The sequence below is a fragment of the Thunnus maccoyii genome, chromosome 1 (genome assembly GCF_910596095.1).
Source record: "Thunnus maccoyii chromosome 1, fThuMac1.1, whole genome shotgun sequence".
In the NCBI taxonomy this organism is placed as follows: domain Eukaryota; kingdom Metazoa; phylum Chordata; class Actinopteri; order Scombriformes; family Scombridae; genus Thunnus; species Thunnus maccoyii.
The window spans coordinates 38,359,063-38,385,104 of NC_056533.1; the positions used below are offsets into that span (position 1 = coordinate 38,359,063).

At 39.5% G+C, this 26,042-nt stretch overlaps 1 protein-coding gene across 3 annotated transcripts; it reads right to left on the reverse strand.

Annotated features, from left to right (window-relative positions):
* Positions 1 to 723: 723 nt before the first annotated feature.
* On the reverse strand, positions 724 to 17,683 carry si:ch211-71n6.4 (para-nitrobenzyl esterase). Of its 3 annotated transcripts, XM_042420436.1 has the most exons (11): positions 17,604 to 17,677; positions 17,364 to 17,486; positions 15,645 to 15,918; positions 12,363 to 12,783; positions 9,113 to 9,220; positions 7,985 to 8,181; positions 5,709 to 5,908; positions 5,568 to 5,626; positions 2,713 to 2,880; positions 1,900 to 2,127; positions 724 to 1,253 (listed from the first exon to the last, which is right to left on the reverse strand). In XM_042420436.1, the coding sequence occupies exons 3-11, from the start codon at positions 15,909 to 15,911 to the stop codon at positions 1,111 to 1,113; spliced, it is 1,791 nt and encodes a 596-aa protein (XP_042276370.1). In that variant the 5' UTR covers positions 15,912 to 15,918; positions 17,364 to 17,486; positions 17,604 to 17,677; the 3' UTR covers positions 724 to 1,110. The 3 variants fall into 3 exon arrangements, with proteins under 3 accessions (XP_042276370.1, XP_042276362.1, XP_042276367.1); XM_042420428.1 differs by lacking the exon at positions 17,364 to 17,486 and having other exon boundaries at positions 17,537 to 17,683; XM_042420433.1 differs by lacking the exon at positions 17,604 to 17,677 and having other exon boundaries at positions 17,364 to 17,517.
* Positions 17,684 to 26,042: the final 8,359 nt, after the last annotated feature.

Below are 26,042 nucleotides of genomic sequence, written 5' to 3' on the forward strand. Positions count from 1 at the left end.
ATTTTAAATATTTTGAACAGCAATTTCCCTGAATGTGATACACATTCACGTTCCAGTAAAGGACACTTTACACTTTACACTAACCTGGCATAAACTAACTTTCATTCCTTTCAAAATCCTTAAAGATCGCCTCCAGACATGTTGTAAGACACATTAAAATACTCTGCTCTGACATGTTTTTTCTCCACAAAAAAGTTAAATTACCTTGTAAAGAACTCTTCAAATTACAAATGACTCCTGGGGGACTTTAACAAATCCTGAATCCCATTAACTCGACAGTCCAGTAAAGTCATGCTCCCATCGAGCTCCTTCACTCTGAACAGGCTCCCAGTTTAATGTTCAGTTACTTCAGCTCTGTGTGGCCACACCTCCAGCATGCTTAAGGGAAAATTCACATTTTCTGAGTTATGTCTAGTTGTATTTAACCATGCAGATAGTTCAGGTTTTCTATTTCTTTGGTAGAAAGTAGTTCTAATGAATTGGGGGGGGGGGGGGGGGGGGGGGTGGGGGGGGTTCTCATAACCTGGAGAAATGAAACCAAAATTATCTGCATGGATGCAGAGGAAAGCGAGAACATTTTTTTTTAGGGCTGCAACTAACGATTTTCATTACTGATACATCTGTCGATTATTTTCTTGATTAATCGATTAGTTCTTTGGTCCATAAAATGACAGAAAATGGTCAAAAATATTGATCACTGTTTCCTAACGCCCGAGATTCAACCTAAAATGTCTTGTTTTGTTACAGAAGGCTAAAGAAACCAGAAAATATTCACATTTGAGAAGCTGGAATCAGAGAACTTTCCCTTTAAGTTCATGAAGGTTTTGAGATATTCAAACAAACTGGACTGTTGTTATTTCAAAAGAATAAGATTAACTGAGAACTTTCGGTTACGTTGTGGTTTTTAAACTCACAGCCAATCAAATAGCTGCTGCAAGATTATTCACACCTTATTATCTTCATTTTTTTGTTTTGGTAAGATCTTCCATTTTTACCCCAGATCTCTGAGCTGGATGAGACGCAGGTCTGGTTATGTGAGATCTCCTCGGTGAAACAAAGTAGCGGCTCTAAAGATGAATTCAGTGGTCAGATAAACGTTGCGGTGTGTGGTCAGTTCATCCAGGCGTAGGCGTACAAGCCGTTCTTCTTGAACAGCTGACAGCGTTCAGACGAGTAGTTCTGGGCCACCGACAGACTGTCGGACAGGAGAGCAGTGGCTGCTGGGTACTCTGGCCACTTGTCCTCCATCTTACCTGCAAGACAGACGGAGGAGTTTATTTTCGAGACCTGCATACACCACACATGTGGTGTAACCCAAAAGAACATTTTAAAAAAAAGTGTTTGTATAAAAATGTTGCTGTAATATTTCTTCCAAACTGGACTTTTCTAATCTGAATCAGTTGGATGGAAAAACTATCGACCAATCAGAGATCTGTAAATGAGATTAAGATTCGAGGTGTCATCTGCATACATGTAGCTTGCCATTTCGCCAAATCTATGAAAACTAGGAACAGAAAATTGCTGAGAAGCGTAGATGAGATTGATGCAGCTGACCAATTTGTTCTAAGTCAACTTATAGTAGTAAAAACTCTTAAATCTGCATATTTATAGCGATTTTATCAGAAGGATTTGATTATATAAAACCCAAGTTAACCTATTCAGAAGTGTTATATTATTTGACCTAAAGGCCAAAACAAAAAAACATTCAGTTTATTATTATATGTGTCACACAAAAGCATCAAATAGTCACGTTTGAGAAGCTGGACCAGGTGAATTTTGGTATTTTTGCTGGGAAAATGACTGAATTGATTGATCAATTATCATAATAGTTGCAGCTCTATATCACTTTAACATTAAATCTACATGGAAAATGAAAGTTGAGGCAGGGAGCATCTTCACCTGTTTTGGCAAAGTGGACGAGGTGGCGAGTGATGAGATCCTGGAAGTTCTTGTCCTTAGGAGAGAGCGGCTTCCCCAGGAGGAACTCCAGCCCTCCGAAGAAAGCCACGGCGTCCAGGCAGTGGAAGGAGAAGCGGCTGGGGAACGGCAGCATACCGGCGGACGTGTCGACCGGTCCGGATGGTGTGTGTGTCACCAAGTATCGATACACAGGACTTTGGAGAGCCGCTGCAGACAGGCAGAGGTTTATCAGATTTACCTCAACAGTCAGTGTGAGGCGATAAACAACAGATACAGAATCTTACTGGAAGCCGGTTCATATGTGTAGAATCTGACCAAAGTTTTCCTAACGCGTCTTCTAAACTCTTCAACTTAAACATGATGATTCAGTGAAGAAAAGAAAAGTTTTATAAGCTGTCAATTGTGAAAAACACAGAAAATTTAGACTATTCCAAAACAATTTATGACCGAAAACACTCGTAAGTGTTAACTAACAATGTAAGTTGCTGCTATTCTGCTATTATTTGAAACAACTTATTTGAATCATACTTTAGTCATAAATTAGTGAACTGAATCTTATTTCTTTCGTTCCTTTATCTCAGTCCTTCCCTGCAGGATCCAGAACCCTGCTGGTTTCCATCCCAGCCCTTTAATCATCATCAATCATCGATCTGTTTTACACCTGGAAGATGAGGTGAAGTCAGTTAACAACCTGGCAGGACAGAGAATCAGCGGGAGCCACACAGTCGCAGACAAACAGCAGGTTGACAGAAGAAAACTTTCCTGCAGAGTAGAAGTGTGATATGAGTTTACCTGCAGCCCTCCAGGCCAGGTCGTTGTTGGGACAGGTGACTCTGATGTCGGACACCATGGTGGTGTAGGCCCTCTCTGGACAGCGGTCTTTGGTAGGGCAGAAGTCGGAGCTCGGATACAGCTTCAACGCATCGTTGGAGAGATTCATGCTGAAGGACTTAAGTTTCTCTGAGGGGAGCAGAGAGGAGACATGGCAGACAGACAGATTTTCCACCTCAGTGTGTGTTTCCAGGTGTAAAAGGTAGTATAAAGCTTTTCATGTCTCCAGAGGGAGCTGCTGCGAGATCTGATGTGATGTCACTTGAGTCAGCGTTGGAGGGAGCTGAAGACTTTGAACTTTGAGACTTTGAAGTTTAAAACTGAAAAAAACCTGGTGGTGTGGAGTTAGACAGAAGAAGGGCTGCAACTAACGATTATTTTCATTGCTACTAGCATAAAAAACCACAATCTCCAGCTCCAACTGTCTGCGGTCGAGTTACATTGTGGGTAATGTAACGCAAGATTTTGACGAGGAATAAAAAAAAGACAATATCTCTGGTTCTGCTGCAATTATTTCAGTCCCTTTTTAAAACTGTCCATCATGAGTCTGACAATGTTATAGGAATGCAATGATAAGAAATGATACCTTGTGTTAAAAATACAAAATATATCTCAGAAAACATGCAAATATCACATCTTATTCATTAGTTTCACAGCTGTGCAGAACTTCTAAATTGTTCTGTGGAGAATCTGAGCATCTGTAACCGTCCCTGAACCAAACAGCAGCTTCCACGTCTTGAGGCTGAAGTTCCTTAAAATACCACAGACGATGGCCGCTAGCTGCTCCAAATGACTCCCATTCAAAAAGCCTCAACTTCTCTCTAGAAATACTGAGTCAATCATTGTTTTCAACGAGTCATTCTGGTCTCAATCTCTGAGTTCAGGCCCTCTAATAAGTGTGCTGGTGGTCATTTTAGAAATTAATGCTCCATTAATTAGATTTGAAGTAGCTTTGATTGACAGCTGTGCTCTCTATAGAGCCAGCCTTTGAAATAAACGTGTGAATCATGCTCCTTTCATTGGCTGTAATTCTGCTGCCTCAACATACAACAAGACAGAAAACATTAAAAAACATTCAAACACTGCTTTAAAAACAACAGAACAGCCTCCATGTTTGAACGAGGACAACCGTTAATGACCTCATCTGGAGACGATCACATGAGCAGCACAAGGACTTCTATAAACGAGCGCTGCTTCACATCAACGACTGTGTTTCCTTGTTGAGTACAGATTCATATTTAAAAAGACCCTTGAGTCCTTTTCATTAGTTCTAAAAAGGGAAAATTATCCCCATGGCTAAAGAAAACTAGACCACAGCACACAAAGTTCATTAAATATTTAGCATCTTTCTGTGCATATTAGCTAACATAACATGATAAGCACAAACAGACCAGATAGCTAGTTGGCCTGTGCTTTCCAGATGTCATGTGACAAATCCAGCCATTTACAGTTTACTGTTCTCAATCTGATCCTTCATGTCCTCATTAACAATCAGATTGAAGCAGCTGTGTATGTTATTTATCTATATATGATGCAAAAACTGCCTTATTACCTTCGCTCTCACATATCAATACAATTACCTCTAACTCCTGTTCAAGGGCTTGGAATACTGGTTTCAAATATTATGATGCAAATAGAATAAGCTGCAAAAAATTACTCAAGTATTTGCAATTCCCCTTTGCTTTCCTTAATGAGATAAATAAAGGGTCCTCATTGCAAGAACATTTTCATATTATTCTTCTAAAACTCTCTGTCTCTGAGGTTTGTTCATACAAGTGGTCTAAGTTGGATTTAACAACTGCAAAAACTTGTCGAAAATCTCTTGTCTTAAGCCTGATGAATGTTACCTGTTCTGAGATTTGATCATTAGCATCATCAATGCCCTTAAAACGTCCATATAAGGCGACCTGACTCCATTTGTGGGCAAGTTTCATTCCCAAAAATGTTCCCAAAGAGGTAAAAACAAGAATTTCACACCACAGAGCTTCAAGTCCTGCTGACAGAAACCATCAATTGTTGTGTTTTTGTCTGCTGATTTCTGACAGCAGGACTCGATGCTGTAGAAGTCAGCGGTAGTGATCCGGAAACAATTAGAAAACATGAATCCATCAGAGCAGCGCTGTACTGTGACAGAAAGAAAGAGGGAACGCTTTGACATCAAGTTAGATGCTAAAAAAAACCCCCATCTTTCTAAAGAGAGGCAGTCATGTGACAGTCACAGAGAATATTACAGCCTACAGTAAGTGATGTTACACTATCAGCTGCAGCACAACATGATGCTGGACAGCTGTTTACTAAGACTACTGTATGTTGCTGCACCAATATGCCAATAAAAATCATGAAATCTAACAACCCTCTCAGTAAACCAGCAGCCATGATGATGATAATATGGTGATTACGGATTTAAGTATCATTTAAACTCCAAATTAAGACCACATATTGTCTTAAATCACTCATACATGCCTCTTCAGAAGGAATCTGTTTGTATGCTTCTTGCATGAGGCGCAGTGTCTGACTAGTGTGTGTGAATTTTCTGTGTGTCTGTTCATGCTTACACTGCATGTTTATTCTTGTACCCACTTGTCTCTTGAAAAAATTAGACAAAGAACATTGCTGCCATCTAGTGTTTGCTCAAGTGGATAAACCAGAAGGTGACTGGAAAAATGTTCTGTGGATGGATGAGACTAAAAATTGGTTATGTTATGTTTGGTGATGCATTTGAGCTTAAGACCCTTATCCCATCTGTGAAACATGGTGGGGGTGCCATTCATTCATCAGTCAGGCTCTATCTTACAGTCAACACACAGCACTGTTACCTGTTACAAACCACTTGTAGTCCCCCCAGGTCCACATGGAGATGTTTTCAGCCAGAGGGCTACAGAGGAAACACAGAGGACTCAGCAGTTTGATCACAGTAACATCTGACAGTGATGAACCTGAACCAGGTGAGCTCTCACCTGAAGTCCGCCTCCTGCTCCGTCGTCCCGACGAGGAAAGGAACGTCATTGTAGACTCCTTTCTTCTCCCACACCTCAAACGGAGGAGCTTCCAGGATGTATCCGTCCACCACCGCGACCGGGCCGATGAAGCGTCCTTTAATGGGCAGATCAGTCATCTCATCCGCTGCCCAGGACGGGTACTGCTGCCACGGGATCGCCTGGGAAACACCGTTAGGAGTATTTTTGGATTACAAAGTTTAAAAAGTTTATTTTGTTTCTTTGATTTTCTCATGAGCTGCTCATGTTCTATTTATTTTATTGAGATTTTACTCTTTTAGGCTCTTTTAGGTATATATGCACCATTTGCAATTCTTTTTTTGTTTTTTGTTTTGTTAATTCCTACACATTATAATATTTGACCAGGTTGTTGGTGATATGAGCATCGACAGCATTTAACATCTTTTTTCCCAGTGGGTGATAGAGTTGTTATAAACATGTAATTGTATTTGTTTAACTTTAATAATCTTTTTTGTAGGGTCTGCGACACTTTTTTGTGTGTAATTTCTTTTTTTATGTGGTTTAGAGTAAGTAAAAGGTTACATTAATAAGTAATGTTGCTAGTAAAACCTGCATGAACTGATGTTTTGCCCACCGTTTCTGTCCACCTGGTGAATGTGAGTCCAATATTCACTCTCTTTTAGCTTCAGTTTTTGCTCTCTACCATCTCCTGAGGGAAATATCTGGCTCTTTAGCTGCTAAATGCTCCACTATGTTCACCAGCTAGTCTACAGCTAACTGTGTCTGTTTGCTGTTTGGTGCTGAGCAGGTAGTGTACAGTGACTTTTTACAGCTTTTTCTCTGAAAACGACGCTATGAGACGCTGAGAGTGAACCAGAACAGCAAATTTGCAGCCAGACAGATAAACAATGAGCTGAAACTCACTATAAAGCTCCATAAAGCCGAGAGGAGCTGCAGAGTCTCTGATAATTCTCTGTAGGTTCATCACTACGAGCCACAACCAACACATTACACACTGACAGCTCAGACATAATTATTGTGAACAACATGAGATTATATCCTCTTTAAAGTCTGAGTTCCTACTCAGGAAGTCGGATATTTTTCCTTCAAGCTCCCAACATAATGTTATGGTAAATTAACAAATAGTCAAAAGATCTTATGCAGTAAAACATGCAAATAAATCTTCTGTTTACAAGACTGTACACTTTCAAAATGCTTTTTGAAATTGTCAATTCATAAATTGATAAACTTATATCATTCATTTGTCATTTGGTAAAAAAAAACACCAATTTAACACCAATTGACGCCAATCTTTGTATTTCCCTTCTGGCGAGTTAGGTAGCTGCAGTCCTGGCAGTCAGGACAGATAACGTTTATAGAGATGAAGATTATGTTATGAAGACAGAAGCATCGTGTCTGTGAGCTTATAATTTGAAAAAAAAAAACCTTCACAAATGTATAGTTTCATTTAAAAAAAAAGGTTCAGTATAACAGCTGGCCACTAGAGTTTTTAGACAGTTTTACTCAAACAGGAGGAAATAGTTCATTCACTCACATTTACAGGCTTATTTTGTGAATCATATAAAGGAACTAAAAAGTTCAGTATGACGTACAAATCTTACAAAAATTTGGAAAAGGAAAAATGGTGTCTCCTCTATCGACGTGAGAGGAAGCTAGAAGTGTGACATTTAAAAAACTTAACAGTAATATTCAGGCTGACACTTCTTTTTACTGATGGGGTTTATGTGTTATTTCAGTTGATAACATTCATTATTCATAATTCATCCTGAGGTTGCAGTGAGACATGTTGAATGGAAGCTCTTTTTATAAATCACTACGGTTTTGCTCGTCTGCAGAGGAACTTTAATTTAACAAATGTGGAATAGATGTGTGTTCATTACATCACAGTTTAAATCTTTCCAATACTTTCTCTGCTCAATTTAACTTGAACTTCACTCTGACAGTAAAATTAGAGACATCCAGGTGCTCTGATATCCAGATGTGACATTATAATCCATTAAAATTAAACAGCAATTTTAAAAACGTGTATCAAAATGTCTCACTGTGATGAGCTATGAATCATTTTTTTATGAAATCTTCAAATATTAAAGGCGGATGACTTCTTTGCTGTATTTTTCTGTTTATTTAAATTTTAATCTGTCATATAAAATTTACCAAACTTCTTCTCTGCTTTGGCAGAAATGAATCTCAGATTGCTCAGATTTAACACCAAAAGTCTCGTTTAGAGTTTTAGAGAAACCGCGTCCGTGAGCTACCTGCAGGATCTGTTTGACGCTGAGACCTCGGAGGCACGTCCGGTCTTTGCAGCCCGTCTTCTTCAGGAAGACCAGGTTGTCGGTCTCGGCCTGTTCCAGCGTCGCGTTGTAGACATACGAGCCGCTCATGTCCACCGCCGCGTGGAAGAGATCCTTCGCCAGCGGGGACATCATCAGGGTCCACACTGAGGTCCCGCCTTCACACCACAGAACAAAAACAGGTGAATTCTAATAGATTCTTTCATGTCTGATTTGTTCTTTTCACGCACTGCTTCAGTCTTTATTTGTGCTATATAAATAAACGTCTCATTGTTCATCATATTTGTTTATCTAAATGTCCCTGAATCCTTCTATCTTGATAGTAAGTGAAAGATTCAGTCTGGCGATTTTCTATATTTTTCTTATTGTCCATAAATCTCATGTTGGTCCAAACCAACAATGAACTGATCTACTAACAAGTATTGTGTGTGTATCCAAAGTCTGATATATCTTATTCCTCTGATGTTGTCCAGAAACCGCTGCACTGAGTTCCTTCGTCACTGAAGAACCGGTCTTTAGAAACGGCTCCAAAGAGTAAAAACAGGGTTAAGTTTTCATTCTCTGGAAAGTATTTCCATGTCAGGGAAGAGGCCACTGTGTGAAGACGTGGTTCTCTACAGTAAACAACAACCATTTTTTCCTGCTCGTCCTATTGATCAGCCTCTGACCCAGACACTGTACATTTCTCAAAAAAGTTTAGTACAAACTGACGTGTTTTTAATAGTTTTCGGACAACAACAGAGGAAGAAGATATATCAGGCTTTGGATACAAACACAATACTTGTTACCAGGATGAGTTCATTGTTGGTTTGGCTCCAAACATGAGATTTGTTGACAAGTCCTGTCCTTGAACTTTACAGCCTATAATCACAACAACGCATGAAGGAATCTTGTTCTGTAAATTCCTGCTGTGACCAGGCCTTTGCAGCTTCTCCGCGGCCTTTGGAGTGTCGGTGGAGCCTTTGAAAATAAGAAATTCTGTGCTTCAATCAGAGCCAATCTTTGCTACAGCGCAGATGTATCACAAATATCAAAACTGTCATGTCAGGTTTCACGCATTTAAGTACTTTGTTTGTTTTGTTTTTATACCTGAACTCTGCCCGAATATGGTGACTTTCCCTGGATCTCCTCCGAACACGTGGATGTTCCTCTGGACCCACTTCAGAGCTGCAATCTGGTCCATGAAGCCATAGTTCCCTGCGGAGGAGGAGGATGAGGAGGAGGAGGAGGAGGGGGGGGGAGGGGGGGGATCGATTAGTGAGGAGAACCTGCTTTGATGTGGCCTTGTTTCCGGCGTCCCATTTTCTCTCAGTCAGAAACAAAAACCTGCTCCTGTAGCTTGAACTAAATTTAACTCTTTTCAAGCTGAGGGAGCGAGGGAAATAGGGCATGGAATTAGGAGTATTCAGAATTAGACATGCGAGTGCGGGTGAAGCGGCTCCTGGAAGATGAGAAGGACTCGTGCGCCCCGCCATCACGCCATCATGTCATTGGAGGCTTTCTCATTTACTGGGTCACTTCACATCAAGGTCACAGCGGGCTTGTTTGGGTTATGTAACAGAAATTACCCAGCTTGACTCACAACACGCTAATTTGAATCCCACAGCGTGTGGAAAAAAAGCAAACATCGACATGGAGGAGACAGCCTCAGAAATTAGCTCCATTTATCCAAAAATCACATTAACCTTCATTAAGTATTCACACCTTAATGGAAAAGTATAGACTGCTCAGCGCTATGTAAACACTATTAATATTTCAAGGTTCTGTTTAAGTGGTAAATAGCCGACCACCATTATAACTTCTTTAACACAGCATGATGCACTGCAGTGATCTCATATGAGCAATTAAAGGCTTTCTGCAGCTGCACGCCAAACAACACTACCTATTTAACTTTTTACAGAGCAACGTTTGACCTCTGACCTCCTAATTCCTTACCACATATTGTAGTATATGTTTTTATTCTGTTTCATGCTTCAATTTTATAAATAACACTTATGTGCTATTTACAGTTTTTTTTTGCTATTGTTACTTTTGTTTGTTAGTTTTCCTGGTGAATGTGTGGGAAAGTGTGTTATGTGTTGGTTGTTTCATGACAGAATAAAACCAAACCAAATACCAAAAGTATTGATTGTCACAGCAGACTATTTTTTAGTAAGTACAAAATGATACACATTTATACACATTTAGTACATTTATTTCTTATGTATTGACAGGAAATGAAGTAATATGTGTACGGATGGACGTCAGACAAACTACAAATTTAACTTCACAGTGGCTCATTTGCAGTCTACATATTGACATTTTTCAGAACTCTTAATTTAATTAATTTTGTCAATAATACAGTGCGAACACTTCATTATTCAGTGTGTATAACCATCACCCTCCTCATGTCTCAACCTAACTAAGTGGGTTAAGTTGTGTAGTAAAGTGGGTGTGTTGTGTAGTAAAGTGGGTATGTTGTGTAGTAAAGTGGGTATGTTGTGTAGCAAAGTGGGTATGTTGTGTAGTAAAGTGGGTGTGTTGTGTATTAAAGTGGGTATGTTGTGAAGTAAGTGGGTGTGTTGTGTAGTAAAGTGGGTATGTTGTGTAGTTAAGTGGGTATGTTGTGTAGTAAAGTGGGTGTGTTGTGTAGTAAAGTGGGTGTGTTGTGTAGTTAAGTGGGTATGTTGTGTAGTAAAGTGGGTATGTTGTGTAGTATAGTGGGTATGTTGTGTAGTAAAGTGGGTATGTTGTGTAGTAAAGTGGGTGTGTTGTGTAGTAAAGTGGGTATGTTGTGTAGTAAAGTGAGTATGTTGTGTAGTAAAGTGGGTGTGTTGTGTAGTAAAGTGGGTATGTTGTGAAGTAAGTGGGTGTGTTGTGTAGTAAAGTGGGTGTGTTGTGTAGTAAAGTGGGTATGTTGTGTAGTAAAGTGGGTGTGTTGTGTAGTAAAGTGGGTATGTTGTGTAGTAAAGTGGGTGTGTTGTGTAGTAAAGTGGGTATGTTGTGTAGTAAAGTGGGTGTGTTGTGTAGTAAAGTGGGTGTGTTGTGTAGTAAAGTGGGTATGTTGTGTAGTAAAGTGGGTGTGTTGTGTAGTAAAGTGGGTGTGTTGTGTAGTAAAGTGGGTGTGTTGTGTAGTAAAGAGGGTATGTTGTGTAGTAAAGTGGGTGTGTTGTGTAGTATAGTGGGTATGTTGTGTAGTAAAGTGGGTGTGTCGTGTAGTAAAGTTGGTGTGTTGTGTAGTAAAGTGGGTGTGTTGTGTGATATGACACGTTCATGCTGTGGCTGCAGCTGGATATATTTGTTATTATTGTGATTATTTCAAATACAGCCTCTCAGAGCTGCTAGCATCGGCTGTATTGTTTTATTAAGAAGGTATTGTGGCTTTTAGAGGCATGTCTTGATTGACAGGTTATCAGATCAGTTGTTGATGCTGGCTGATGTTTGCTCATCTCACCACAGTTTAGATTTTCTGGCTCCAGCAGAAACACCAGACTTGAAAACATCCTTCAGAAATATTAGTCTGTGTGTGTGTGTGTGTGTGTGTGTGTGTGTGTGTGTGTGTGTGCATGTGTGTGTGTGCGTGTGTGTGTGTGTCTACTTTTGGGGAACAAATTTCAGACTAAAAACCAATTAATTGGGGACAGCCCGTCCAATTTGGGACAAAAGTTTTGTCCCCATTTGGGAAAAGCTGATATTTGGGTAAAGGTTAGGGTTAGTGTAAGTCTATGTAATGTCCCCAAAAGTGACCTAACACAACGTGTCTGTGTGTGTGTGTGTGGGTATGACTTAAGTCACTTTCAGGGACACACACCAGACTTACAGGAAAACTTCTGTATTTTTCTTTTTGTGTCAAAGTGACTAATGGGGACAGCGGTTTTTGAAATTGGTCCAGTAGTGAGTGAAAGCGCTGCAGCTGGCAGCTGCGAAACAGGCTGCAATGTAATCTGATGGGGCAATATCACCCCGTCAATGTACTTCCACTTAAGATGCTTGTTTTTGCCACCGACAGGCTCAGATTGTTATTTTAAGTGTCTGACAACATTATGGAAAGGATCATACACAGAAATAACACTTGTTTCTTTACCTTTCACTTGATCTGGTCGGTTTGTTAATGTGTCTAACCAAGTCTTGCTCAACGAGAAGTCTCGCAAGAGTTGAGTTGTTGTCAAAATCAGCTAAATATTCAGCCATGACAGAGTTGGAAAAAGGAGTGCTGAGAGGAGTTTGTTGTGTTGGAGTACAGGAAGAGTAGCTTAGTGTTATCTTAAAGATTTTCAAAGTCATGGCTGAATATCGTATGCATGCAATGTCCCCAAAAGTGACCTAAGTAAATGTGTGAGTGTGTGTGTCTCTGGCAGACCTGACGTGTTTTTTGGAGAACCTTCTCTCAACATCTCCAGCGCCAGGAAGCCGAAGGCGTTGAGTCTGTAGTTGAAGCTGACGTAAACCATCCTGGTGTCAGCAGCCAGCTGCTCTGTGGGCGAGTAGCCCCGCTCTCCTCCACTGAGCATTTGCAGGTAGCCTCCGTGGATCCAGACCATGACGGGCAGCTTGGCGTCGACCTGCAGCGTGGGCGTCCACACGTTGATGAAGAGGCAGTCCTCTTGGCCCATCATCTTCCCCGTACTCGACATCGGCTGCACCTGAGGGCACACGCTGCGGAAGCGGCCGGCGTCGGTTATCCCTTTCCTGCACGTCGGTTCAGCCGGAGGAGCCCAACGCAGGTTACCGACTGGCGGAGCAGCGTAGGGCATGCCCTTAAAGGAGTAGGCTCCATTTTTCTGCAAAATAAGGTTAAAAAAACAGATATTATGGTTTCAAACAGGCTTCAGTGACCACACACAGCTGTTTATTTTGTTTTTGAGTATGAATTGTTGAATATGTATGAATATGTTACTGAGTACATGAAGCTTACTGTTTTCAGTTTTTACCAGTTTACACAAGAAAATAATTAATCTGCCCGTTCAGATTAAACAGGCTACATGCTTAACATCTTTCAAGCTTAAAACAATATTTAAAAAGAAAGCTTTTACTCATACTTATTACATACCTTCTATTCTCTATTGCTTTTAACTTTTGAATCTCTTGTGTTTGATGATTTCATTGTTTGCTTTCATTTGCAGTTCTCTTTCTTATTTTTTTTCTTTTCTCCATGAAGCACTTTGTCAAGAAAAAAGTGCTATATAATGTTAAGTTTTATTATTATTATTAAATACCGGGACGTTTTAGAAGACGCCCTTTTATGGTCAACAACATGTTCTTGTGTTTGTTTCGGGTTTTGGAGGTTGTTTCATTTCCTGCTTTACTTGACAGTTCTACAAATGTCATCACTGCAATCTCTACTGGTGGTTTAAACTACGGTGAAATTCTCTTTTAATTATACTTTTTGGTTTTATTTAAGACATTCTGGGAAAAAAAAACTTGAAAAAAATATAGTAAATCCTTTCATTTTTGATGTTGAATTCATTTTACGTGGTAAATTACGAACCAAAAGTTTGTTTAAGAATGTAAACATTTACATAAAATTTTAAGGATGTTGTGTTTTGAGGCATAAAACTAAATCATGGTTGCAAAAATCTTGTCTGTGCAAACACGACTGGAAAGAAACAATAAGGAAAATTCAAACCATGGAGCAGATTACATTTGAATTAAGAGGGAATTAAGAATTACATGAAAGAAGAAGGAAAAAGTGGTTAAATTATGAAAAACAAATCAGATTTATGGCATCATAAATGTTGAAGGTTTGTGCTGGTGTTGCTGTATTAACTTTATCTCTATGATAAAACTGTAAACTGTTAACATGACTGATGTGAACGAGGGTCAAAACTATAAAAACATGAGTCATGTCATGATAAAAACTGAACTTTCCCTTCAGAGAAACATCATGAGGAGAGAATTACAGGCTGTATGAAAAACTAAAGTGAAGCATGAATCTGCTTCAAGATAAAAACTGAATCACATATTTCATGCTGAATGCCGCACCGAGCAGCTCAGCGCCACTGATATAAAACACTATTTTTTATTACAAGGTCCACTTCATTATTTTTTCTGCACAATAAGCACAAATTGTATTTATGACCTCTTGTTAGGGAAGTGAAAGTTCAGGAAGGTTAAAGGAGGAACTCAATCTGCAGAGATTTACATTTTTTGGTTGCTGCTGTTACAATTTGTCAACTAATTTTTGTCATATGTCACTTTTCACCAGCGTGTATCATTTCCTATTGACGAATACCACTATTTCTTATGACAAGTTGGCATTTTAAAAATATTGCATTTTGGATGAATATAAGACAATTTTTATTCTGGAAATTACGTTTGAAAGTGAGGGTTGTATTGTATTGGAGAACTTCTGTATTATTCATATCAGATATTCTTTCTTTCTAAATGGAAAGTGTCTCCTACAGAGAGTGTTTCATTATGGTTTGTTTGTAGCTTTAATGTTGCTAGGCTAGCAAGTTTCTTCCAGTCTGTTTATAGTGAGTAGGGATGCACGATATTGGATTTTTTGCCGGGGCTAACGTTAGCTGAGAGGCTAGCGGAGCGTTAGCTGCAGCATGACCGGAGAGAAGCACAGCCAGCTAGCCTCCTAGCTAACGTTAGCTGAGAGGCTAGCAGAGCGTTAGCTGCAGCATGACCGGAGGGAAGCACAGCCAGCTAGCCTCCCAGCTAACGTTAGCCTCGGCTCTCCATGTGGATCCAACCAGAGCATCGAGCCCCGGTTTGTCATTCAGGTTGAAGTGGGAAGAAGCAGCGGGTCTGACGGGCAGCTGAGTGAAGTGGAGCCTGCGGAGGAAACACCGGTACTGTCAGGGTGACACAGTCCGTCGAGGGAAGCAGAGTAAGGCGGCGTTGGAGAAGGCGACATATCGGCCTCTCATAATCTGCAGAAAACGCTGATGCTGATATTTAATTTTAGAGCTTGTACTGGGCGACATGTTCCTTCATCATGAAGAGTTTGGTCACGTTAGTTTGTTTAGAAACGGCTCTAAAGACAGACAGGAATAACAGTGATCACATTTTCAGTCTCAGGAGAGTAGTTCTGTGTACAGGTCAGGACTTTTTATGGAACAGATTTATGATGAAATCTGCAGTGACACTCTTATTTCAGCTGTCCTTGTTTTCTGATGTGGGAGTTACTTTTCATTTCTTAAATTGAAATAAGTGTTTTCACTTTAACATGCTATCCTTTAGATTTTTGTTTTTTTATGTGTCCGTTTAATCCATAAATAAAATCAATCAATCAAAAGTGTTTAGGAAGTCCAGTTTAACCTGCAGGAGTTTTTGAAGGCTTGTTTTATGTGTTTTTCTGTGGAATTAAATTCCTGACGGGTGAAAATGAGTTGAAAGTGTCTCACGACTACAGAACCACAGCGAGGAACGAATCATCTGTCAAGCAGTCAAGAATCGCCGGTGTCACAGAGTTCAAAAAGACTAAAAAAGTGCTGACAGAGAAAATAATGTCAAACACTCCCAAGACTGACAGAAGTTATTCAGGCCAATAAACCAGATTTCCTCTCTGTGCTATTACTCAATCTGTGAAAAACGTGATAATCGACATCTCTACAACATCTAACAACCTCAGAGATCTACTGACGGCCTGATAATCAGCTTGTCTTAAACCATGTTCAGAGTCTAAACTCACGTGTCTTCCTCGATACTCTCCACAGCCGACGATGGACACCTGGGCGAGGCCCGGCGGCAGCGTCTGAGCCACGTAGCCCAGGTAGGTGGCGAGAGCGAGCAGAGCGAGCACGCCGAGGCAGATGAGGAAGATGCAGCGCCTGGAGAGCACCAGGAAGGGGCTGATGTAGTGTCTGTGGCGGACGTACTGCACCTCCTCCTCGTCCTCCTCCTGCACCAGGTAGCGGTACTCGGTCCTCTCCGGGACCTCGAACGCGTCCTCATTCATCTTCACTCTGGGACAGGAAGCAGAAAACAGAGGAAACTGTTCGGTCCGTTTCATCTCAGATCAGATTTACTCTCCCTGTTAAAGCTGCATGTCGACAGCTGCATGTTGCACCTTTTTAACCAACTCAGGTCACTTTTACTGCACCTACATTTATTTAAGAACTGCACACTTTATATGTTTTATCTTTATTTTATGTTTTTATTATTATTACCTAGTCCAGTGAGGACCAATATCTCGATCTGCCATCTGTGTATTTTTATGGATATGGTTCGGATGACAATTAAATAACTTAAAAAAAGAGCATGAAAGAATCAAAACATAAATACATAAACTGAAATATCTCAGCAGCTATTGGATGGATTGCGTTGAAACTTGGTTCACACATTCACGTCTCTCTCAGGGTGAAGTTCAATAAATCTGGTGATCCTCTGACTTTTCATCTGGCGTCATCATAAGGTCAAGTTTTCTTCAAAATTACTTTGGTTTATGACCAAATACCTGCAAAACTGAAGCCAATGATACAGTAGCATGTTGACACACTATAACATGGTAAACATTATACCTGTTACACTTAAATAATGTTAGCATTGTGATGTCAGTACAGCCTCACATGGCTGCAGACTCCCATTCAGACTGGATTTATGTCTCTAGCGGAGGTGAGGTAACTTTTATATTACGTGATTTTTAATGAGTCTGCGGGGTGAATGTGGTTCATTCTTCACCCCCCCAGTAATAATCACATCCATATAAAACCCTTTTATCAGCTCTGTATGAAATTTGCCGTGTGAAAATGGAGGAAATCAATTTTTTTTTCTCCTAATCTGACAAATGGAAACATACAAACACCAACATTGTGAACCAGTATGAGACAGAAAACAATAAAACCATCAGGAGAGCAATATTTCATTAAATGTTATCAGACTTTCACTCAATATTCGTAATTATACATTTAAATGTTCTCATGAGTAATTTGTTGAACAGCATGACATCATCCCATATACAGTAGTATATATATATATATATATATATATATATATATATATATATATATATATATATATAAGTATAATTTGGTTTTATGTATTTTAATTAAATGAATTATCAGTGTAATTTCACACTGTATGTTGTCGAGGGGGGCTGCAGTTTTGGTTGAGGCGACACTTTGTGGCGCGTACAGTACGCGCGCACGTACGCACACACGCACACACACAAAAGGAAAAGACAAAAAAAGCGTGTGTGGAAGAACAACAAAAAGCGGATGTAATGAGGAGAAACTTCCCTCCAGTTGAGCTCCAGCAGTCTATTCTTTGATAAAAACAATAAATAGCTGCAGTCTTGTGACAGTGAAACGCCCAACTGAGTCTGAATGTAGGCTGGCGACTTAATGATGAATCACCGAATCAAAGTGAATAAAAGAAGAATCAGATTGAGTAATAAAGAAGAAGAACACACTGCAGATGTTTCCAGCTGAAATAACTCTCAGTGTTGTTAAACTACATTCATGTTTTCCTGCCGTCCTGACATTAACTTCCTCTGGCTCGACAGTCTTCGTCCTGGCAGCTTCACACTGCAACACTAAAGGAAAACCGCAGAAGAAATCAAAAGTAGAGAGTTTCAGTACTTACCATGTCCTGTAAACAAACAACATATGGAAGAGTAAACTCCTAAAACACCAAAGTTTGACGCATTTACTTCTCTGCTGGACGGAGCGCGCATGTCCTGAACCCTTTCCTTTCTTTTTTTTTTAACATTTAAAGGGACAGTACGCGGATAGTTTAGAATCTGAACTCTGGAACATTGAAGTTCTGGACTCAGTGATTGTGACATAAACAACAACAGCGGTGGAAGAAGTATTCAGATCATTTACTGCAGTAAAAGTCCAAATACAGCAGTGGAAAAATACTCCATTACAAGTAAAAATCCTGCATGAAAAATCCTACAATAGTAAAAGTACATCAGTATTATGAGCTTGATGTAGTTAAAGTATTGCAATAAAAGTACATAAGTATTATGAGCCTGATGTAGTAAAAGTATTGCAGTAAAAGTACATAAGTATTATGAGCTTGATGTAGTTAAAGTATTGCAGTAAAAGTACATAAGTATTATGAGCTTGATGTAGTTAAAGTATTGCAGTAAAAGTACATAAGTATTATGAGCTTGATGTAGTTAAAGTATTGCAGTAAAAGTAGTGGTTTGGTCCCTCTGACTGATATATTATTATATATGACATCATTAGATTATTAATAGTGAAGCATCAGTGTTAGAGCAGCATGTTACTGTTGTAGCTGCTGGAGGTGGAGCTAGTTTACACTACTTTATATACAGTTAGCTAGTTTAGTCCAGTGGTTCCCAACCTAGGGGTCGGGCCCCTCCAAAGGGTCAGCAGATAAATCTGAGGGGTGGTGAGATGATTAATGGGAGAGGAAAGAAGAAAAAACAAAGTTCTGATACACAAATCTGTTTTCAGTTTTTGGACTTTTTCTCTAATCTTTGATTTTTGCTGAAATATTGGATCATTTGAACATTTATTGAAATGAAAGCATGTGAGAAGTTTAGAGGGAAAAATCACTATTTGGTGGAGCTGTTAACAACTCATAGACATGTGAAATGTGACCCCGACTACACACTGAGTGAAAATGTCAGAAATCTGAAAAATCAAAATATCACAAAAAAGTTTTCATGTTTGTCTTAAACGTCACTGAAGAGCTGAAAACATCAAATCTGTGTGGAGTGATGATGAGGAGACTGTAACCTTCCTCACATCAATACATGAAACAAACAGAAATGTCATGTTTCCATCATGTTTGCCACAGCTGAGCGTTGTAGTTTTTAGCAAGCAAACAGGAGGAAATAGTGCATTTTTGGGGGGACTATTTTCAGCTGCGGATGAACCCACGTTTGGTGCTTTAGGGAGTATTTCTGGCAGCAGGAGTGTGTGTGTGTGTGGGACTCAGTTAAAATAAACTACAGTGTGTGTGTTCATGATGATGGAGGAACATGTCAGCTGTGCGGCTCATTGATGTGTTTTTAATAGTTTTTGGAAACAACAGAGGCGTAAGAGGAATAATATATATCAGGCTTTGATACACACACTATACTTAGTATGATTAATTCATTGCTAGTTTTGATCTTTAAAATGATTTGTCAACAATAAGATGAATATAAAATAGCAGACTTATCATTTAATAACTGTTAATACTATTCACCAATCACCTCTAATTTGACAGTTGTTGTTTTTTGATCAAAAAACTAATTGAATGAACTCTTCGTCGTCTCAGATCTTTAACTGAGTATTTTCTGTTTTTATCTATGAATAACTTTGTAAACTTGTTTTTGAAAAGTGCTATTTAAATAAAGGTTATTATCAGTATTATTACTATTATTATTTTCTAACAGCTTGAGTTGATTTCACGTCTCATTTCACCACAGAGAAGAAAAGCTTCACCTGGCTCATTGCTCAATTATCTGACTTCAGTCTGTAGTTTAGCACAGTCGGTGACCTGCATCCATAATGAGCAGAGAGACCCTGGGAGCGGCTCTGTCACCGGCAGCAGCATTACAGAAACCACATCTCTAAAAAAAATCAATAGGGATCGAAGGCGAGGACGGCCCGCGTGGCTGCGGCTGAATGTTCTCAGTAATAGTTTGATCAGAGAGATCGACTGCAGAGCTGAGTTCCTGCTGCATCAGCGATTTTACGCATCGATCCACATCGAACAAAAAAAGGGACGCAGCCATGTCTGTAAATATTTTAACCACAAAGGGAATAATTACTTTGATTTGAAGGCTTCAGTGTGAGTTTAACCAGTAAAAAAAAAAAACACACACACAGCTGGAATGAAGTCAGTTATTTGTTGTCAATGAGACAAAACAGCAAGAAGTAAAGTGGTAATCAGGCAGCAGCAGGGAAGACTTCTCTGCTGCTTATTATTTATCATTATTTATGTCTTAATAAACACAGATTTTTAAAAACACAATCATCAGCAGTCCTCGACTACAAGACTCACTGTTTGTCACTTAGAAAGTAAAATATAAAAGGTAAGAGAGATAAATCTGCAGATACAGAAAGGAAAGAGAAATTTCTGCTTCAACGCATAGAAAAATGAGTACAGTTGATGTGAGGTGTGAATGAGTGTAAACAACAACAACATTAAATAAATTAACATTCTATTATACACAGATGTTCAGTGTTGTCAGTGAATCTTTTCTCATTTCAAGTATAATTAGAGCTGCATTTAAAAATAAAATATATAACAGAGAACTTTTGAGAAAATGTGCCTAAAATAAAGTGGATCAGACATATTTGGACTCTTAGATTGTTTGTTTTCTGTGGCTTCAGTTCGGATCATTAGAGTGAGTATATTTGCTCAAAAGATTTGTGTTTATATGAGACATATTGGTTTTGAACTGCCTGTGGGAAGCAGCCTAAGAGTGTCCATTCTTGGTTAAAAGTTCTGCTTTCGCTGTGTAGTTTTCTCTTTTTACAGCATGTCATATGAAAAAACTTCTCTCAAGCTGAGCGGATACTAAAAGGTGACATGAAAACACTGCAAACCACTGATTGGTCAATCATTCACACATGAGGAAACAACAACACAGATTTGTCTTGTTGTTCTTTGTATTTACTGCTAGTTGGATGTAATGAACGAATGAAAAGGAGAAATGCAGAAAGATCAAAAAGATATTCCCTCACTTGAGATCTGGTGACTGTGAAGGTCATAACAAATGATTCATGTCATTTTCATCCTCATCAAACCATTCAGTGACCCCTCGTGCTCTATGGATGGGGACACTGTCATCCTAGAAGAGAGACCACTCCCATCAGGATAGAAATGTTTCATCACAGGACAAAGGTGATCACTCAGAACTACTTTGTATTGATTACCTTCCCTGTAAGGGGACAAGTGAACCCAAACCATGTCATTTTAAAGACTTTTAAAGAATACATAAGATACCACCAGTGGGCCTGCTGGTTAACCAGACTGAGTTAAGATAATAATCTCTGAGGGTTTTGCTGGGACAGAAGACCTTCTATAGTAAGTATGTGATGACTGGAGTCCACCTGTTTGTGTTTTCCATTATGTCTGAGTCTTTCATCAGCTGTATTGTAACCAGCAAAGAGTAATCATTTCTCTTCCAGTAAACAATAGAGTTCTTAACATATATACTGTACTTTGTTACCACAAGGAACATCAGCTGTAGTATGAAGTATGAAGTAACGCATTGTTGTGTTTATTTGATTTCAGTGTTACTGCAGTTTTTTGCAACAAGTCCTCCAAATTAAAGGTAGGTTGTTTGTACTTTGCACTCCAGAACAACTCATAGCAGCATTTTCTAATATGCCGCCTCTATCGGCAGCGAATGGCAGGATGACATACTGTCATTTGTTGGGTTTCCAAAACTGTTACAAAACACTGTTAAAAAATACTGATGTTTTATGGTGTGACAACACTGTGGTTAAGTTCTGGTTAGGTTTAGGCATAAAACCACTTAGTGAGGGTTAGTGGTTTGGGTTAAAATTAAGTTTTACTACTTCCTTTAAGTTCAGCAACCGTAAAAACCACGACAACTCGTGGTTGGAAACAGGAAGCTATCAGTGGTCTCCTGCAGCGAAGACCACTAAGTCCACTTAGTCCACATCATCTAAACTGCGTCACTTCTCCAGGTCATAATTACTACGACCTTAATTACTTGGCAACTGAATTTATGACCTATAGTGTCGTTTTCTCGGGAAGACAGACTTGTTTTTGAAGTGAAATTAAATTGACTTTCTTGTTCAATCACCACTGGTTAGTTACCGCACTTTCTCGACCTATCTGGCAGCCCAATGACAGTTTTTCTGTCACTGTGTGTTTGTCTTTGTGCATCTGATAACAAGGTGCGATGCTTTGTACACCAAACCATCCACCATGACTTTTCCAGCACTATAACATCATGCTCTACCTGTAATGAACGTTACAGCCTCACAGAGACTCTGGTGTGACAATACATGTTTTGTAATTTCTCCCATTCCTGACATCATCCATTTAGCAGCAGTAACATTTCCCTTCACAGTATGATGAAACTGGATTGGTGTGAAGAGAGAGAGAGAAAAAAAGATTGGTTTCAGTTTCACCCAGCTGGATAATATTAACATGGTTTCACAATCTTGTTTACTCTCCAGAAAGAAACATTCATCTAAACCAGACAGCCAGGAGGCCAGAATTATACTGCGACTTATGAATGACAGCAGAACATTTCTGTGTGTTTGTGTGTGTGTGTGTGTGTGTGTGTGTGTGTGTGTGTGTGTGTGTGTGGTGACAGCTGATTGCAGGTTGCATTGCTGGCAGGAACTTCAGAGCTCCACATAGATGCAGCACAGTCACATTTGTTTTTTTTTTCTGTTGGTTTGGATTTATGGAGTAATCTTTAAAAATTACAACTTTCTTTTACTTTCTCCAAACATTTTTGTTCTTACTTCAAAGGAAAACTTCACATAATTTAGAAAAAAATATTTATAGGAAGAGAATATAACTGAAGTCAGACAAGGCTGTAATCGGACAAAGCAAAGCAGAAATACCCCAAATCTTCTTCTAAATATCTCTTATTCTTGTGAAGGATGATCTGGTGTTTTCTAGGTTAAAGGAAAGAAGCACAGTAACCTTTAAAAGAGACATATTCTGCATATTTCCAGCTCTATATTTATATTCTGCGGCTCTACTGGAATATCTTCGCATGATTTCCAGTTAAAAACTTCTTATTTATCTTATACTGGCCATTTATACAGCACCTCAGTTCAGCCTCTATCTGAAACAAGCCGTTTTAGCTTAAAGCCCTCCTGCTGATGAGCCCACTCTGTTCTGATTGGCTTCAAGAAGTTTCCTCCGACTCTGGAGGCTACGTAACATAAGTTATGGCTATAACTATCTATGGATCTATTTCAACCTCACTCAGACCATCACCACAGTCTTCATCTTGAATGATGCCATCCTTCTACCTATCATCAAGACATTATGTCAACAAAGTCCTGACCTCAGGAGGCTTGGCTCACCGTCTATAAGAGCATCCAGGTGAACATGCCTCTTCCTCTTGCCTGGAACGCCTCAGCCCGTTCTGAGTGACAAGAGTGACGGTCATCGCACAGCCAGCCCAGGAGCTGGCCATACTTCTAGTAGAGTGTGCCACAAGATTACCAGGGACAGGAAGGTTCTGCCTGTCGTAAGCACAAGTAGGAACACTAATAAATGCAGCTAACTTACCAAAAGGACAAACCATGTGCAATCCTCAGGGACACAACGCAACTGCATCAAAGTGACGGACTGATTACAGTGGAGTCCCAAAAATAGTTATGGTACTTACGGACTCAGATGAGGCGAGTAAGACAGCGAGACCAAGCCTCCTAAGATCAGTCACATGACTTTGTTGACATAAGGTCTTGAGGACAGGCAGAAGGATGGCATCATTCAAGGTGAAGACTGTGGTGACAGTCTGAGTGAGGTAGTCGATTTTCCAACAAGTCTTCCAAATTATACGAGCAGATATGAAGTTGCACAAAAACCACTTGGTTAGGTTTAGAGAAACATGTGGTGTGGGTTAAAGTTACTACTTCCTTAAAGTTAGGCCACCTTTGTCATCATGGCTACAATAATAACCACGCGGTTCAGGTTAGAGGACGATCATAGTTAAGCTTTCAGTCGCGGTGTCCTGTGGAAAAAGTCCATCCACCCTCCTCCTCTCAATGAACAAATCTGTCCACATATATATACGTCATCTGAACTGCACCACTCCTCCGGTTCACAATTCCTAAAGCTGCTAGATGGCAGCTGTCACTCAAACGTTACTATAGGTCATTTTTGGGAGACTGACATTAATAGCTATTGTGTCATTTGTCTTGGAAGGACAGTCTCAGACTTCTTTTTCTCGTTCTTTATTCCAAATGGAAACTTCTCAAATACATCTGTACATGTTCGAGCCCAAATCCAATCTGAAATATGTGAGTGGACAACGTGAACAACTTCAGCAACAAAGGCTATGGAACGGAAATCTGGCATCATCAAGAGGAGGAAGTAGAGGTAACTTTGCAAATGAAATGTTTAGAGCAGCCTGAAGCCCTGACTTTTGACTTTCAGGGAGCATTTCTACATACGTTCACCTCAGGTTTGGGACCGCTGACCATGTATCATGGCTGACACTGACACTCTCCCAGGCCAGTCAACTCATTTAGAAAATTCCCTAATGAAGAAGAACAAAAACTTGATTGACAGGTTGATCTGTGAGAGTGCAGAACAGACACTTCACTGCAGGATGTGAGATAGAGGCCTAAATAAAGATTAAAAAAATAACCTTTTTCTAAAACAGAACTTTCAAACCTCTGATGCAAACTGCTGAAATCATTCCAAAATTGAACAAACAAATGAACACGTCACAGCGCTGACAACAAAGTCTTTCTATTTTTGTCTTCTAATCTGTGAGGGGCTCAAAGCGAAACTACAGCAGATTCATTAAGTTGGTTTTAGAACCAAATCTCTCTTTACAGATATGAGACGGTACACTGTGTGTGCCAGCTGGCAGCACAACAAAGTGAATAAGTGTACAGTTTTATGATATGTGACTTGATAATCAGCAAAATCATACAAGCTCTGTGATCTGCCACAAGACATTATTGTTTAAAAATGGAAAATATGTGCACAGTCATTCTTGATAATTAGTTTTAAAACTTGTAAGACAACAGAGAGATTTCACTGCAGAGATTCAATTTAATCAACTGAAGAAATGCCTGAGAAAGGAAAACTTGTAAAACTCTGTAGATTCACGATTAAAACTGAAGAAAGACAGAGATATGCAGACGCATTATGTTTGTCATATTGATAAATCTGTGTGGTTTTGTTTTGTAAATCTCAATCATTGTGGAACTAGGCACACAAGTCTTATTTCACTCCGACAGTCAGATCAATATGTTGTCTGCTCCACTGGTCTTTACACCTGATAATAAAATAAATGGAAAAGAAGATTATGGTGCATCTGCAGTTTACCGTAGCTGTAAGCGTTCTCTGCTGAGACCATTCAGTACCTCAAACAGACTTTGGCTGACATGAGACGTCCAATATTATTTGGTTTTTAGACACTTCTGTATTATTAATACTTAATAAAGTGCCATGTTTGATATGTCAGAGTTTGGTTGATAGTTAGACGACTTTAGTGCCTGTAAGTGTTAATAACCAGCAATAATTAATAATTCTGATTGTGTGTTGGGTTCAAAACAGTTTTACATCAGTCTTGGAGATCATGTGTCTGAGGAACATGACAGCTGCTTCAGTCCATTATTACTCTCTCTATACATGCTGCCGCTTGGTGACATCATCAGAGAGCACAATGTATGTTTCTATAGTTACGCAGATGACACACAACTGTACGTCTCCGCTGAACCAAACGATGCTTCGGCCACAAACTCCATTACTTCCTGTCTTCCGGCCCTAAAACAAAAAGAGAAATGCTGTTTAATAATCTGGGGAAATTAACTTCCTGGATTAAATCTGAGGTTACAAGTCAACAACAACATAATTTTTCCAGCTGAGAAACATAGCTGAAGTACGACAATTTACAAATCAAAAAGATGGTGAAAAACTGATTATTCATGCCTTCATTTCAAGCCGCCTTGATTACTGTGATGCACTTTTTACTGGCCTCCCGAAGAAACTAACTGAGACTTCAGCTCATTCAAAACTCTGCAGCTCAGCTTTTAACTAGAACCAAGAGGAGAGAACACATTAGTCCAGTTTTAGCTGCTCTGCACTGGCTTCCTGTAATGTTTTGAATTGACTGGGGTTAGGACCAAGCTACATTGCTAACTCCCTTGTTAACTACCTGCCTTCAAGAACACTGCGATCATCTGCTGCTGGTTTATTGGAGATTCTAGCAACAGCTGCAAGAAAATCGGGGATGCAGCCTTCGTCAATTATGCCCCAAAACTATGGAACCCACTGTCCATAGATATCAGAGACGCAGCTCACCAGATATTTTTAAAAGAAAGTTTAAAACTTATCTCTTCACTTTAGCCTTTAAATAGCTTTTCTTTCAGTCTGCTTCACACTTGTGCTCCACCGAACTTCTTTTAAAATGTTGTATTTTTACTTAATGCATTCTATGTATTCT